This window comes from Achroia grisella, unplaced genomic scaffold (genome assembly GCF_030625045.1).
Source record: "Achroia grisella isolate CSIRO2021 unplaced genomic scaffold, CSIRO_AGI_Agris_v1 utg241, whole genome shotgun sequence".
NCBI classification, from domain to species: domain Eukaryota; kingdom Metazoa; phylum Arthropoda; class Insecta; order Lepidoptera; family Pyralidae; genus Achroia; species Achroia grisella.
In genome coordinates, this window is record NW_026712734.1 from 571,307 (window position 1) to 588,224 (window position 16,918).

Here is a 16,918-nt window from a genome sequence, read left to right on the forward strand (position 1 = left end):
CACGTTATTTCTAAGTAACCTATAAAATTGAGTAAATAATATTAATTTCTTATAGTGCCACATCCCTATTGAAAAAATGCAATAATGGAAACAATGAATGTTAAATTTGTCTACGAAATAGAAAATAGACTATTCTTGCAATATATTAAAAAAAAATAGATTATATACATATTATGTTCAGCTCATTCTACGATTATTCAAGTCATACATAGGATACTGAAAAGAGATCAATAAATAAGATTAAAGGAAAAAAGAAAATAAGTAGAATAATTATTTATTTTGCATTTCATGCTACTTACAGTGAGGTACTTAAGTACACATCTATCTAGTACGTAATATTATTTAACAATCAAAATAATAAGCACCAAATTACGTAACACCTAAACCTGTCTATTAAATAATGAATAGATTTTTATCATCGTGAATACCAATACAGTACACGGTGTTTAAATTTTATGCAACTGTAAGTAAAAAGTACCTACACAATTTGGTACGTAAATTGATAGGTACGCCTTTCATTGTTCATACTACATACATACATTGAACATGTAAAAACAAAATTATTTAAATTTCATATTTTAAATTAAATTCAGTCTTTAAAACTACATTAATCAAGTGTCTAAAAATAAAACATCACATATTTTAGTGTTGTTGGATAAAATTTAAAATTAACAATTTATAGTGCTATTAAAATAAGCGGATTTGAAGACGTTCGCTACATTTTACTTATAATAGTACTATATCACACAAACATAATAATAATAGGAACATTAATAAAACATTTTGTAAATTACTAAAAATTCATAATGGCGGTTGGGTTTAAACAATATAATATATCACATTGTATTGTATAGTAACCACATATAAGCCCAGTTTTCAATGTGAGAAATAAAATAAAAAATGTATCTTATAATATACAAATTAACATTGTTCCAATTTCTATATAATTGTATCAGGCTTATGTCCATATATTATAGTGATTTTTATGTCTCTCTGTCTTTATGTTTGTACTTGCAACATGCAATGAATACTACCTCAAATTGAATGCAGCAACAATTCAGCAATGTATTTATGTGGTAACCAGTGTAGCTTAAAATATAGATTTCGTTTTCCATTGCCCTTGCTTCTCAAGAAAAATATGTTATGTAAAGCAAGGGCGGTGCGTTAGTTACGTATAATATTCTTGGACTCAATTATAGGCACTTATAAATGTATTCTACATATTATTATTGCTAGGCGAATACGATACATTTTAGTTATGGTCAAACATATTAACTTATATAAGAATGTATCTATCCACTCAGGTAAAGAAAACTAGGCTTTGGATATCGAGTTGCGTTATGTCCTATGTACATATATATAGAACACAACGCGACTCGATATTCTAATAACATTTCTTTATCTGTTCAACTCGAGGACTTCAGTGTTTATAGATGTAAATATTTCATGACAAATTAACTTTATAATGAGAACAATAAATTAATTTAATTGTGAATAGTGAATTCATGTTATGAATGCAGTTCTATTTATATATATTTATTAGTTGTAACACTATTGTTACAGTTCGAGATATACCTTGTATTATAAATTTTTTATCACATCTTACGCAGCGACTATTTAAGCATCGACTGTATGTTCAATAGTCAGGAGCTTTAGTTCACGTTCTTTTGTGCAAACATGTACCATGAATCCATAACAAAAATAAAAAATATGATATATTGGTGTAAAATAATTATTAGTTCAAAATATTGCAACAGAAAATATATAAAATTAAAATATGATATTAAAAAAAAGTAATATTTTAGGTGTTCGAATATAATATTACATTCAAATAATCTCAAATTGCTACTACATACATACCGGAATACATAATCTATGTTATAAAATGATAAAAAAAATCAACTCGTAGATTAAAATTTGACCAATAAAATTAATTTACAGTATTATTTCAAATGTTGGACATGTTTCAATTTTTGTCCGTCTGTAAAATTAATCTCATATCAGTAAAATGAGATCAGTAAAATAAATGCATTTACTGCATTTAGTACATTATAGATTTATATGTTGTTACAATCATCTTACAATATAATACATTAAATTATTATTAATACAATAGAGAAGAGTCGGTATATAATCTTTTAAGTAATCTGAAATTGAATTATTAACATTTCATTTGTTAAATTATTATGTAGGTAAATGTATAACTTAAACGATTTAATCATTACATATTTTTTTGTATGTAAATAAGGTAAGATCTGGCATTATTCCCATTACAATAAATATAAATAAATAGTGTGTGGGGAGTATATGAAAGACTGCGATATGAAACTGGATGTTTCATTAAAACCTAGGCTACTACTTCATAATAAACTAGGTATATTATACAACACAACTTGATAAATTTTATTTAATAGGATACAATAAAATCTATTAAAAGTCAGAGATCCATACATATCTGTTCTTAATCTACAATTATAAAGCGAAACGAAATGGTGTATGCACAATGGCATTACACTATACATGACGTTGCCTTATTTTGGAAAACTTCTACTCTTATCTATATATTTCTACATAGACTTTAGTACTGCAGCGACACATCATTTAAAATATTAAAATGGCAGAAATATAGACAAAATATTAAAAGTCACTTTATTGCAATTTTTTTTGTAGTTAAAATCATCTTAGTATTATGGTATAAATAATACAAAGGTACAATCCGTACCGTAAGGCGGCATTGTATGTAGAGAAATAAGTATGACACTAAGACTGGACATCGAAAGTTTTTTACAATTTGTAATTTTATTATATGATTTCTATAATATTTTAGTTGTGAATACGATGAAAAATCGAATGGAATTAAGATAAAGTCTAACTAAAATAGTGCTCAATTCCAAGGAGATAGGAGAGTTTGTAAAAATAGTTCTATGTCCGGAAATTAGTGAATCTAAATCTATGTTAAATGGTTAATAGTACGCTCAACACGTTTTATTCTATGATAAATAGTAACTATAAATAATTATACTTAGTAATGATAATATGTATATTGTAACATTTATTAAATAAATGAGATCATTATTATTTACTATTCGGCCTCTAATAACATTGAACACTATTTCCTTTAAACCTTATACATGGCATGAAACGACTACTTTTACTTTATTTTTATTTTGTGTAATTTTAGTTTAAAACCTAACATTTCCGAGAGTACTCCCGAGAGAGCGGACAATATGACTACTTTCGTTATTGTATACAGATAATGGTTAGCGCAGATTCCTGATATCTTGAAGGGCGCGTCCAATTCCTGGAAAATATTAAAATACGTCTCAACAATACGATCTATAAATACACTTGTCCTACTCAATATATGGTGTCCTAAGGCCCATATAATTACAGCTTGTATAAATTGTTTATATTATATTTAAAATCGTTAGCAGTTTATGACATAAGCACAGAAATAGAGAATGAAACGGGAATTTGTTTAGTGTTAGCTTTAGTAAAAATAAAGTATATGTGATCAATAGTATATTGTTTCTTGGCTCAAAACCCATACTATATTATATAACAGATTTGGCAACCACTATTGATACATAATCTATACATCTATACATATAAATAAAATTTGAGTGTATGTTTGTAATATAGAAATACCCGTTTTTTACTACATGCATATGATATAAATGTGATACATACAGCAAAATAATATTTATAATTGTTATCTATCTGTCTGTCTGTCCGGCTAATCTCTGAAATGGCTGGACCTATTTTGACGGGACTTTTTTTGGCAGGTAGCTGATGTAATAACGAGTAACTTAGGCTACTTTTATTTTAGAAAAATAAAGTTAACTTCCACGCGGAAGAAATCGCGGGTGGAGCTTGTATCTTATAAAATCTTATTATAGATACATACTTTGAGTAGATCGCCTGCCAATTTGAGCACGTTGTTTGCAACTGTGAGTTGTTCCTTGCTCTCAGGTCGCTGTTCTATAGCGAGATGTAGGTTGATCTGCTCGGTCAGTATGGCGGAGAGACAGCCGCGGTACTTGCGATTAACGTTGCTGCCCAGCGTCACGAAGCGCAATAGGTAGATACCCAGGCAAATACTCCACACCATAGCCTCTAGTAACCAACCATGCTCTAGTGTCACGGACTCCTGGAAGGTTGCCATTTATTTAATTTTTAATAATAAACAACCTAACAGCGCTCCAAAAAGTGGTAACTATCTTAAATACATAAATAGTACTACGGATATTGCAAAATATATTGTGATACTTCAAAGGTATGACACCAGTATCTTCTACATTCACGTCAATTGTGACATCGTTTCACTTCAGAAATGAACAATAGATGAGCTAGAGGTACCTAAGCAAAAGACTTCTACGTTTGTTTTGATATTGCTTATGAAATAATGTATTTTAACGATAACTGTTTTTTTTTCATATGTGCGATACTTACTCGTAGTAACTGAGCGCTGACACACGCCAGCAGTATAATAGTGAGCATGAAAGCGGCTGACACGATCACATCGACTGACCGCTGCGGTCCACGGCGCTGAAAAAAAGAATATATGTAGCATTTCTTGTTGGGTACGAAAATGTATCTTATTATAATCCATAAATCATCGAATTAACATCATTAGATTTACGATAGTTTAACCTCTTGCCCATTCTGGTAACTGAGACTGTCCCCCTCCCTAGTGGATGTTACGTATTTTGGAATATTGCTCTAATAAAATAGGTGTAAGTTCGCCTATAAAACAATTTAAAACTTATGCTTATAACAGATAAGTTTGAAACTATTTTATGTGTTTCAATAATAGTACAATTTTAGTGAGTACATGTCAGTACTTAGATATAATTAAATTCGATAGGTTTTGAAATGTAACGATCGAAATTTAGGACAAAGGTCCTTGTTCGGACTCACTCCTTGTCACATAATGTCACATTTTGTGACCCAACCTCTTAACGCGTAACGTTATATATGGAATGCAAATTTGTAGTATGTTTTACCAAAATATTTTTACCCGTACGTCAGTCCTATTGCGTGAAAGTATTGTATAAACTACACACAAAAAAATCATACCTCAATTAATATGTTCCTTCTTTTTTGTAACAGGTTAAAGATACTTACTCGCAGGTAAGATCTTGTTGATAGCCACGTCTTAATGTTCCTCACGGTGTTGAGTCTAAAGTGAGGCAGTTCGGATTTGCGAGCGCGACGCGCTGACGTCAAGTGTGAGAAGAGCTTCGCGTATAAGAAACGTTGCTTGAACGCGCGCTCTGCTACCGCCAGTAGGAAAAACACCAAACCACTTAGCGCGAATCGGAGCAAGCAAGATAGAATGTTCGTTGATATTTCCCTAATGAAAAAATATTTTATTTAACATTGGAATATTGGGGAAATATTAAACAGATTATATTTCAAAACTAGTGGTGCCAGCAATTTTGTAAATGTGTACGTTTGGAGAAGTCATTTATTCGTCATAAATGGAACGATAACAAGAAATAAAAACCTTAACACGCAAACGCGTCTACGTTTCGCGACGATTTTGTAATTTTATTATATGTAAAGATTAGCGGTGTTTGAAATAAAACAAAGAAACGGGATTAAAATTAGCTACGTTGTTTCGGAGGTTAGTGTAAAAACTTGTATTTTGACAATTGTAACTTCTGTATAATGAAGTATAGGATTTTTTTATGTTGGAAGGTATGTTAATTTTTCAATTATAATACATGATTATGGCGTTTAAAATAAGAATATTAATGCTAAACTTACCACACATTGTCTCCAAGAGCACCACCAATCACAGAAAAGATAGATCCTTGACTATAATTGACTACCAGTGATGGTATGTAAGTTATGAGCGATATTGATTGCAATTCTTCTTCGCTTCTATTGTCTTGTTCTATTGCTACCTGTAAATTTGAATAATGTAAAATTAGGAAATCATTTCTATATTTGGTGTATTTGGTGTTGGTTCAAATAGATGATGAATTAAACAAACTGACAACATTCTCTTTTATTTATTTTCGCTTGCGGTTACCTCATAATTCATTCAAAATCTAGCCATTAGACTATATATGAACTCATACACCCATAGATCGTGTACTACTCGAGGAAATTCTTATTAAAATATATTATTAAAAACACTATATATGTTAAAGTAATGTCATTGTGCTGTAGTCTAACTAAAACAACAACAAGTTAATAGTGCACTTAAACTTATATATAATTTTAGCAATTTAAATATACTACTTACATTTTTATATTTCACTTAGCACTCATACCTAATTAATAAAGTTTACATAGACAAAGTTCTAAAGATACCAGTAAAAGTAAAAAAAAAATCTTAGGAGAATTCACGCCGTGTCTTCTAGTCCCAAGCCAAGCTGTGGTTTTGTTATGAGTACTAAACAACCGATATATAGATATAGTACATTGTTAGCGAAGGGATTATTAGTCCACAACACTAACAGTTTCCTTCCCAGGGAAGGGGTTAAAATAGCTAAAAAAACACACGTGTTTAATTTACTAAAATATTATACCATACCTGAACGAGCCTGGTGGCGGGCGCGAAGAGAGCGACGGCAGCAGCCATGGCGAGGCCGGTCCACAGTCCGCCGTCGGCCGCCATCGTCCGCTCGGCGCGTGCTACCACGTACCAGCTGATGTCCACCGCAGACAGCTCCGCGCGCAGTGTCGACCCACGCTCCCACATTGTACACTTTACTACATATAAGAATAAACTTTATTGACTCTTACCAAGGTTCATTATTGAAGTCTAACAACGTCTGTAACTTTCGGCATTCATCAGACTCGGAGTAGATTGTGCTATGACTGACAGGGATAAAAACAAGCCCATGTCCTTTTCTATATCGTATGGTTAAGTCTCATGGCATGCCATGATTGGCGTAACAACTTTTTAATTTTAAAAACCACTTGTAAATTATTCTAAGATTGTAAATACTTATGACCTAAAATGTTAATCATGAAACATATAGTATACACCAACAAATACCAAAATACCAACGGGTAACATGCACATGAACGAAAATATTAGAATTACCTGTGTCATTTGAAGGGTCTAACAAAGCGAAAGGATCCCACGAACTGTCCGCTGCATAGTGGAAGCCAACATCCGAGTGACCACCTTCTGATTGGGAGCCATAACTGCTTTCTTCACCTACATACACAAATTGTATATGTAATAGGTACTATAAAGAGGAAAGAATTTTATTTTTGCCTATAACATTTAATATGTGTTTGCAATGAAACATATACAGTTGGGCCAAAAGTTCGCGGACTGCTCCCATAAAATCAAAACGGTTGGTCAAATAAAAAAAAAAATTTCAATTTATTCAAGATATGACCCTTCCACATTGATACAACGTTGAAATCTTCTATTAAAAGATTGGATGCAGTCAGAGAACTCCTCTTTCACTGCCGCTTCAGGACGTCGGTAACAGTACTTTGAATCACCTGCACCTGCCCTTCAAGACCATTTTTAGTTTAGGACATAGCTTGAAGTCCGTTGGGGACAAATTTCACATTATTATAACTACGTATCATTGTTGGCGACAGACCTCTTTTGATAATTTGCTTTTAAATGTGACACGTGTTTACTATATACATACTTTACTTTATAAGTTTTGTCTTTCTACAATAAGCTTGTCACTAAAATATAAAATGTATACCGGGAAATATTATGGTGAGATCTTTTATTATTTTCATTCCGCCGCCACCTAGCCGTAATAAACATATTTAATATTCATAAATAGGTAATCCATTCATTAAAAACATGACAGAAAGCAACATTAGTGACTAACATACGTACGGTACGTCGTTCTGCCCGGAAAAGTAGCGCCACCTAACGGTGGAACCGTTAGGTTACTTTTAATGTGTTTTCAGGTGCCCATTTCAATATGAATGACAGTGACATTTGATTTCCATGATATGTAATATCCCTATTCTAGATTTATTTATCACATGAACAGAACCATTAATATATATATATATATATATATATCCATTAATAATAGTATACTATTGCTTAGTATGCTATTCTCGCAGGTGTACATTGCATTGATTTTGATGTTTTTTTAATCAATATAGTTTACTGAGTGAATAATCTAATAATTTTCTTTATGATAAAATTTGGATTGTTTGTAGAACGTAATATGAGTTTATTAAATCTAGTTTAAATAATCAAATAAAGGACTTATCATAGGCGTTAATGTACATATTGTTCTTACTATTAGTGGTTTGCCCAACCCAGTCAGACATGGTATGATGTGAAGGAAGAGCGATGGATGGCGCTGAAGCGGAGCATTCGCCATCCGATGATGAGCTCTGGTAATTTTCTATATTCTATATAAATGCAGAATGAAATAATTAGATATGTTTGGATGACGTGAGCTGTTATTTACTAACAAGCATAAGCATACTGCAGTAACCAGTCACATAGCTACCTGTGTTCGCGTGAGGAATATTCCTTTCACCAATAACCTAATATTATAAAAATTAAATGATTAATACGTGTGTACTTTAATGTATAAACAGTGCATAATTAAACAAATAATACTTTAGTCATGCTTGCCGATACACAGGAGTTTGCCTTTATTCGTTATAATTCGAGTGTCCTAGATGAGTATGAGGTATAAGTGGATGACTTAAGCGTTCGTCAATCAGACAAATGCGACACTGCACCGTCTGAGAACTTGAAAGTTTTGAAATCAATTTTTTTATGCAAGTGTAATTACAAGCTAAACAACAAGGATCAATAACGCCTAATAGTAATAAAATGACCGTCGTTTATATACATGAATGAAATTTATTAACTTCAAAATTTGAGCTCGTTTGACCGTAATCTCACCTGATGTTAAATGATGATGCGGTCTAAGCTGTTACACGCAAGCACAAATACTGCCTATTCACTTTTGACTCGAAATACCCAATAGAAATAGAAATAGAAATAATCTTTATTCAAATAAACTCATTACAAGCACTTTTGAATAGTCATATTTTGATTCTACCACTCATTCGGAATGCAGATTCATCACAAGAAGAATGAGCAAGAAACTTGTGTGTTGCTCTTTTTAATAGATGTTTTTTTATATAAATAATTACAGTGTAACAAGTAAGAGGCATGCGATAATCAACATAGAAATCGCTACGCACTCATTATTAGTGTAATCAGATAATATTGTCAGTGCTATGTATTTAAATTTTTTCTACAAAAACATTATTATCGTTTACGAATTCTTCAATTTTATAGTAAGCTATTTTGCAAAGGAAGTGTTTTATTTGACATTTAAATCTTTTTTTTGGCAGGCTTTTAATGTTGTAAGACATAGGAAACATAGACGCTGGGAGAGTTCCACATAACGTCATCAACGACGCTCATGATATCTCTTATGGCTTATCATTCTAAAGGACTAATTGTAAGATATTATGCCTCCCTAACTTGTAATTTCACTGCCATAACTCCATCGTATCACAACCCACAGATCACAGCTTACAGATAGAAGTATCCATGACAACGACTTTATACAAAGTCCACCCTAGGGGTGTAAAATCTTGTAAGAATGACAAAACTAGGCCTGCAGCAAGGACCAAATATTTTATATTATTGTATGGGTTATGTGACCCGACGTTCGGGTCAAAGGCTGCATAGTAACATACAACAAAAGTTTTATGAGTATCGTTTATAGAACATATGCAGCGCTCGCTCTGACATAATATGGGCGTGCTGTTCATACTTTTGTTACAGCAAAATCTTTAAAATAGTATCTTTAACCACATCTCATACTGCATCCAAAGAAGCTCTTATCATAAAGACTAACGAACTAGTGATATTAATATCATTATTTTGGTGTGAAAGCAAATATAGCGATATATAGCGATATCTTTCGAAAATGTTTATTTAACTAAAATATTACCTTATGTTTCTTTTTAATAGAAGTAAAATCATCATCACTAGATTCTCTTCTATCATCTTGTACCCATGAACCTCTAAATCTGATCCTTTTTCCTACACTAGGGCTACTGGGTGGTAGCCCACAATCAGAGTCGAGAGATTTTTCATCAACTTCTTTTTTCATATTTTCTAAGCCCTCGAATAATTCATTTTCAGTCTTATCAACTGCGTCATTACTTTTATTCACGTTTAATTGAACTTCCGGTTCCGTTATGTTTAGATTACTTATTTTCTCATTCTTCTTTTGTAAGTCAGGATATTTATTTTTATTATCGCCGTCGCTACCATTTGAATTATAGCCATTAAGGCTTTCGAACCCATCGTCACCGTCAGGAAGCATAGCCCGTACCACATTTACCTGTTGGTTTTGCCGTACATTAAATGTTTCCAGCTGTTTCTTTGTTAGCTTCTTAATTTGAACACTGGCTGAGGCATCGTCTGGCGGTGGAGTGAATGTGACTATAGGTGTGGTCATATCAGGCTTCTTCCAAGCCATGTAGTCTTCGTCATCTGAATCTTTTACCTTGACTTTAATTAAAGATTTCGGTTTTATAGTCGGCTCTAAGTTTTTTATCAGATTATCTTTTGTTAGTTCTTTTTTGCGTTTTCTGAAAGTTTTATTTTATTAATAATATAGTTCTAAATTATATCAAATCAAACACAGAATCAAATTGACATACACAGAAGGATTGCCTCACACGATGTTTGTATACTTATGAATACGAAAAGTTGTTGCATACTTAGGATGAGAGGTAGATAATAATATGTGTAATTATTTGATATTATTATAATTGCAATCTATCTATCTATTAGTTTATCTTGAGAAATTTATTTAATGCAGCTGCATAATAGCTTTTTGGCTGATGTAATAAGGAGTAACATTATATATAGCTATATATAATGTTGTTCAGGTACCTTAGACCATTATCAGCCAATTCGGAACGAGAAAGTCTTCTTCGGAATTTAGCAGATTTTGTCGATGGTGTTTTGCTTTGACTGGATGTGGCACCACTCTCGGCTGATCCACCACCACTACCACCCTCGCAGTCCGATCGCGGTCGCCTGGATTATAATCAACTGTCAATCAGTAACTAATTAATTGATTAAGACAGTTTAATTTGTATTGAGGCGTTGTCAAAAATTATATTTACATTTATATACAATTGATAAATATAATTTTTGGCAATACCTAGGTATTTCATTTAAATATTTTTTTAATAGCCGTTATAAAAGAAATGTTTAAATTATCTATACTATACTAGATATATTCCGGGATTTCGTTTGTATTTTTATTGAGATATTAGATAGACTATGCCCGTACTCGTAATACAATGTCAAATATCATTAAGATCCGTTTAACCGTTTTGTCATTATAAGGTAATAAAAAGACAGACTGACAATCACACTTCAGCTGTAATATTAGTATAAATAACCTTGGTGTTGGAATAATTTAATAATACCTCACCTTCTGATGTTCACCGGTTCGATCGCCGCACAATAGAAATTATAAATATCAATATTCATGAATATACTGTTTTTCTTATTGCATTTCCTCTATGTACACAATACAGGGTTTATTACTATTATCTAAATTAATCGGTCAGAAAATATATACCTGAAATATCGCGGTAATTTCCTGTGATAAGTGGACCGGGGCCGCACTCTAGCTAGTTCCATTTCAGTAGTGCTCACAATTTGCGAATGTACAATGCTCAAAACAAACATTAAACCCATTGGCACTAACCAACAATTAGCCTGAAAAATATATAATTCCTATAATGGTAAGCTGAACACATTAGTGGTGTTGAAAATTAAGGAATTCATTAAACATTAATCCTGAGTTCCAATTAAACTGTTAATTATAGATATAGATTGTAACATAAAACGAAATTGAATTTGATCATTGGCAGAAACCTATTGTGTTATAGCTCTTTAGGATGTGAATAAGAAAAATAATTACATTATATAGTTTATACATATTACTCACGTCTATGTCTAGCGGAGTCATAACGTATAGGGATATATTGAGGAGTTGCATGAGCCACAAAGAGAGAAGAAACTTGGCGCATGTAGGCGAAGTCTGCTGCGCCCACCACTGATACAATGCCGGTAGAAATACTAGTCGTACAAGTGCGAACCATACGACGCGCCGCATTCCCAGGGTCGGCTTCGCTTTCGGGAACGACGACCCTAAAATTTACATCTTTTAACATGTTCATTGCCAGGCAGAAAAGTGGGATCGATAAGATGAGCAACAAAAAATGTATTTTCACGATAACTTTGCGTCTGGTCTTAGGAAGGTCTCAGATTTTTTTACTTTGGAATGTAATCTCAATATAGATTTCAATCCAATACAGTTTTTTACTCTTCTATTGAAATATCATTGAAATCTATAGTCCGCATAAGTTGACAATAATTTTACTCTTGTATTAAAATTTCATTGAAGTCATATAGTCCACATAAGTTGACAACAAAAATTTTAGGGCTATAAAGTTTAGGTATTGTGTCAATAATAAATTTTTTTCGATATAAGAAATTTTAGACTTTAAACTATGCATTTATTATCCGATAACAAGTGATTGGCATATGTAATATATGGTGATTATTAAGTTTGATAAAACTTCACGCTTTAACATTCAAAATAAATATAGGTATCTATACTATTTCATAGTGATAATTAGTTTTAGATCTGGCACTACCAAACACCTAAATTTTTTAAATGGTATTATAACGCTTGTGATGTGACATTTATCCCTTTCTTTTTATGTAACTATTGAAAAAAGTTCAATAGCGTGTAATCTCAAACGATCGGTGTGGTAGTTAGAGGTATATTTTATATAATTATAATAGCAAACAAGATGACTGCCAACCTAATAGTAAGTAGGGCTATATACATGAACAGCATTCCTAATATCACATCATCACGTGACACCTGCGATCCCACTTATGCGTTGTCATTTCAGATGACTAAAATGTCTGCGTTTTATCCTGTAATTTCCAGCCTAATCAAACGCTACCACCAAAACATAGCTTACTACTAAGCAACCTAAGCAGGATGCTTAATAAGCTATGTTTGCAGACCTATGAAGACAACTCTTTATAGTCTATCTCGGGTAGTAAATGTTTTATGTAATATTAGCATTCCACTATTTTAAAACTTGATTGAAATGAAATTTATTATAAACATTTTTATAAATGCGTACTTATTGGTAAGAATGCGAAATAATGACAGACAGATAATATTTTGTGTCTACTTAAGAATGTAGGCATAAATATTTTGCTTTAAATAATTCTGTATTAAGAAATTATAATAACTACCTCTGACCAAATCAACATCAATGAGATAGGAGCGGGCATGAGTGGAAAAATCCACTATCCGACGACGGTATGTTCCACGCATAAGCAATTGTTCCACCATGGTTTCCCATTCTTCTTTGTCATAGGAACTGATCTTCTTTTGATACCTAATAAATATTTTTTATATATATTCATAAACTTACTATTATATTAGTGAAATGATATAATAAGCAATGTATAGCTCAAATGTTTATTGTTGTGTGCAACATTTATTTAATTTAATAATTAAAAAAAAAAAGAATATACTTTATAAAGGGATACAAATGGTAATAACAGGAAAAAATATTTTCAAAATTCTCTCAAAGGATTGGGCAATTCTTACAATGATGTTGTGGAATACTGTAAATGAGAGAGAATGGAAAAAACGTATGGACCATGAACAATAATGTGTTCTTAATGGGAACAGATTACAGAACTCATTCTGGTATCTAGAAGGTAGGTATTCATGTGCATTTAGATAATATGTTATTGCTTATGTTAGTATAATAATATATAAAATGACAAGATAAACCAAAGTACATGTGCATAAAAATAAGATTTATTGTTATTTATGGCCTGATAAGCTCAAATGACAGAGACAGGCGACAAACAAATAATGAGACTTGTAAGAAATTCTCTTTTTTGTTCCATGTATTGCATAACAATTTACTCACAACACTTTATATTATTGCAATATCTAATTCATTATATTAAATAGTTAATTATTACTTACCATGCTGCCAATTGCTTCATAATGTTGGTTGAAATTGTAGATTTTGTACCTAATAATTTGTTATCATCTAGGAGATCTGCAAATATTTAGTTAGTATAAGTATTAATTCAAATTGTTTTATTTTTTTGTGGTCATACAGATATTAGTTACTTACATATAATAAGTTTCCGACATGAAGCCTGCAAGGGCACTACAATATTTCTTATTGGCATAAATTTGGAAGACAATAGTCATTTTCTTGACTATTCTTAGAGAAAATATTTGTTACTGATTTTATTCTACAAAAGAGAAGTACAGATTATTTCATTCTTAATTCATCCCTGAATGTGAATGCATTTTTCTTATTTATATTATTGTGCTAATCTATGTTGTGTGCCAAAATAATTCACAATTCGCTGAGGTAGATTTGGTAAAGTGTCTTATATGGGCACTTCAGTCTCGTCCACTTCTGGCAGCTGAAGTAGATGAGACTGAGGTGCAATTTGTTATGTTAGCTGTAACGCAGTTGAAAGGTGAGATTTGGCACCATAATCATAATGCGGCATAACATCCTAGTTCTCCAGAATGGCAACTCATTAGTAGTATCACAAGCATATGTGATGGTTACTTATTACTATCAGACATGTATGATATCACATACATACATACATGTATATTGGTGACAAATATTAGTTTACATCACATGTGCTATCAGCTTGTGTCCTATGCCCTCCTATATCCTCTAAAGAATACAAGTAATAATTTGCATGTTCTGATACTGATTTCTTAAGTTATCTTGTAAAGACACAGGTCTTTTCTGGTAAAAAGTATATTCACATGTGAGGTGTCACTCTGACAAGTTGGAGTATAGTTTGAAAAAGATTTGTTGTGATTTGTCCATGGTTATTTCAAACTATAAATATCACTTCATTAAATAGTTTCAGAATAGTGGCTAACTTGATTCATGATAACAATGATAGTTTAATTATAGAATTACATTATAGCCTCAAACATCACAAGTTAGCTTATACTGCAAGATGTATAGTAACTGAAATATATTTTGATACAAAGTAATGTCAATTAGGTCACATGCATGTAAAAATCATTACTTTTATAATTGAGAAATAGAGAGTGTTTAAATGTAGAACCACAAGTAGCAGGACATATTTTTCTAATAAATTATAATAAGGTTCTCCATAATATTAACACAAAGGTTTCCTATCAACTGGATTATGACATAAGTATTTTTTATACAATTATGTAAATTTTAAACACTTTTTTTTAACAAAATATAATTTACTAGTTTATTAAACTTATAAATGTATCAAGAAAGTAAATAAGCACAGTATATTATGTCAGGTATTATCTTTACTCACCGATTTCACATTCCGTCCAATACTGCTGTGAGAGCATCAAATCTCAATTTTATACTTATGTGTAAATGATGAACATGCAAGTATGATTTTATTAAGCCAATAAATATATAAAATATAATTAAATTATTTTTCTAAAATGTCTCTAAATTACCGCTATTGTCTGCCCTGAATAAGCTATCTAATTTAATTTAGAGAAACAGTTTGTTAAGTTTCTAAGCGATACAATATTTTTAATATTATTTTTTTATTTAGATTATGTCCAATAGGTCAATACACTTAATGAAAAGTAAGAAAAATAAATTATATTCTAGAATACTTTGAACTTTAATTTGATGTTGTTTTGTTTCTTTAAAAACCACAGAGTCCAGAGTCACAAAGTGACAGACAGTCACAGACTACAAAAGTAAATTGCACCAGTGTTGCTAACTTGATATGAGATTTGTCATAAAATTTGGCTAATCCTTTATAATTAATAATTTAATTATAAATTATTTTACAGTATCATATTTTTACAGAAAATACCAAATTCTGTTCTTTATGTTTAGGCCTAGTCTATATAATAATTTGACCATTGGGAAAATTCGAAAATGATCATTAATCAAATTTCGGGTTACTCTCTAAAAGCCGTAGCATGCCATGAGGCCATGAGGTCTCTGATTCTACCATGGAAAGGCTTAATACAAAGCATAACATCCGATAACTTGTTATGGCGGTCATTTTGAAAATATTAGTTATAACATTGAGTTATGCACATTTATGTTATACAGTCAACAGAACACAAGTCATCATAAAAATAAAAAAAATGATGTAACTACAAAGAACAGATTGAAAGGTTTACTTTACACAAATAATACTAAAAGCTTCAGTTGTTTTTACCTTGCAATGTTTTAATTGAAAATTAAATTATATTGTTGTTCTATAAAAGCTAAACTTGTTAAGGTTTAGGATATAAATTTATCAATAAAAAACCATGAAACAATAATAATATAAACACTTTTATTTGTTGAATTGGTACCTTTTAAAATAATTAGGTATCTTGAAAAAAATAATAATATATTTAAGTAATTAACAAAATAAATTACCTAAGTATACCTACCTATATAAATAAATATAGATAGATATTTAGTAATTGAAAATATACCTACGGGTTAGTAATTGTTTTATATTATCGTTGCACTTTCGTTGCGTTTCATTCTTTAGTTTAAAGAATCTTAATTTATATATAGCAACATATATACTTATAAACAAGTAGACATGCAGTAGAAAGCAACTTGTATATATTTAGCTACTTATTAGAGTGAAAATCTATAAAGTTCTGGTTTATTGCTTTACATTAAATATGGCTTGTAAATTATAATATTGATTAAGTTTAGATTTTTGTTGGGAATAAAGTTTTATTGTTATAAGGAATTCTGTTATAAGAGTATTAGATATTAATGGTAAATCTTGTCCCTTTGTTTGTCCGCGATGGAATCCTAAAGTACTAAAATGATTATGTTTCAATTTTATATGTATATATTC

General features: G+C 31.1%; 1 protein-coding gene across 2 annotated transcripts; it reads right to left on the reverse strand.

Moving 5' to 3' along the window:
- Positions 1-272: 272 nt before the first annotated feature.
- LOC131842562 (protein phtf) lies at positions 273-15,439 on the reverse strand. 2 transcript variants are annotated; one of them, XM_059191133.1, is made up of 16 exons: positions 15,398-15,439; positions 14,197-14,320; positions 14,043-14,118; positions 13,292-13,437; positions 11,961-12,163; positions 11,589-11,728; positions 10,889-11,035; positions 9,936-10,581; positions 8,250-8,364; positions 7,064-7,180; positions 6,548-6,726; positions 5,773-5,912; positions 5,128-5,356; positions 4,453-4,548; positions 3,908-4,150; positions 273-3,301 (listed from the first exon to the last, which is right to left on the reverse strand). In XM_059191133.1, the coding sequence occupies exons 2-16, from the start codon at positions 14,252-14,254 to the stop codon at positions 3,152-3,154; spliced, it is 2,685 nt and encodes an 894-aa protein (XP_059047116.1). In that variant the 5' UTR covers positions 14,255-14,320; positions 15,398-15,439; the 3' UTR covers positions 273-3,151. The 2 variants fall into 2 exon arrangements, with proteins under 2 accessions (XP_059047116.1, XP_059047117.1); XM_059191134.1 differs by lacking the exon at positions 14,197-14,320 and having other exon boundaries at positions 15,398-15,433.
- Positions 15,440-16,918: the final 1,479 nt, after the last annotated feature.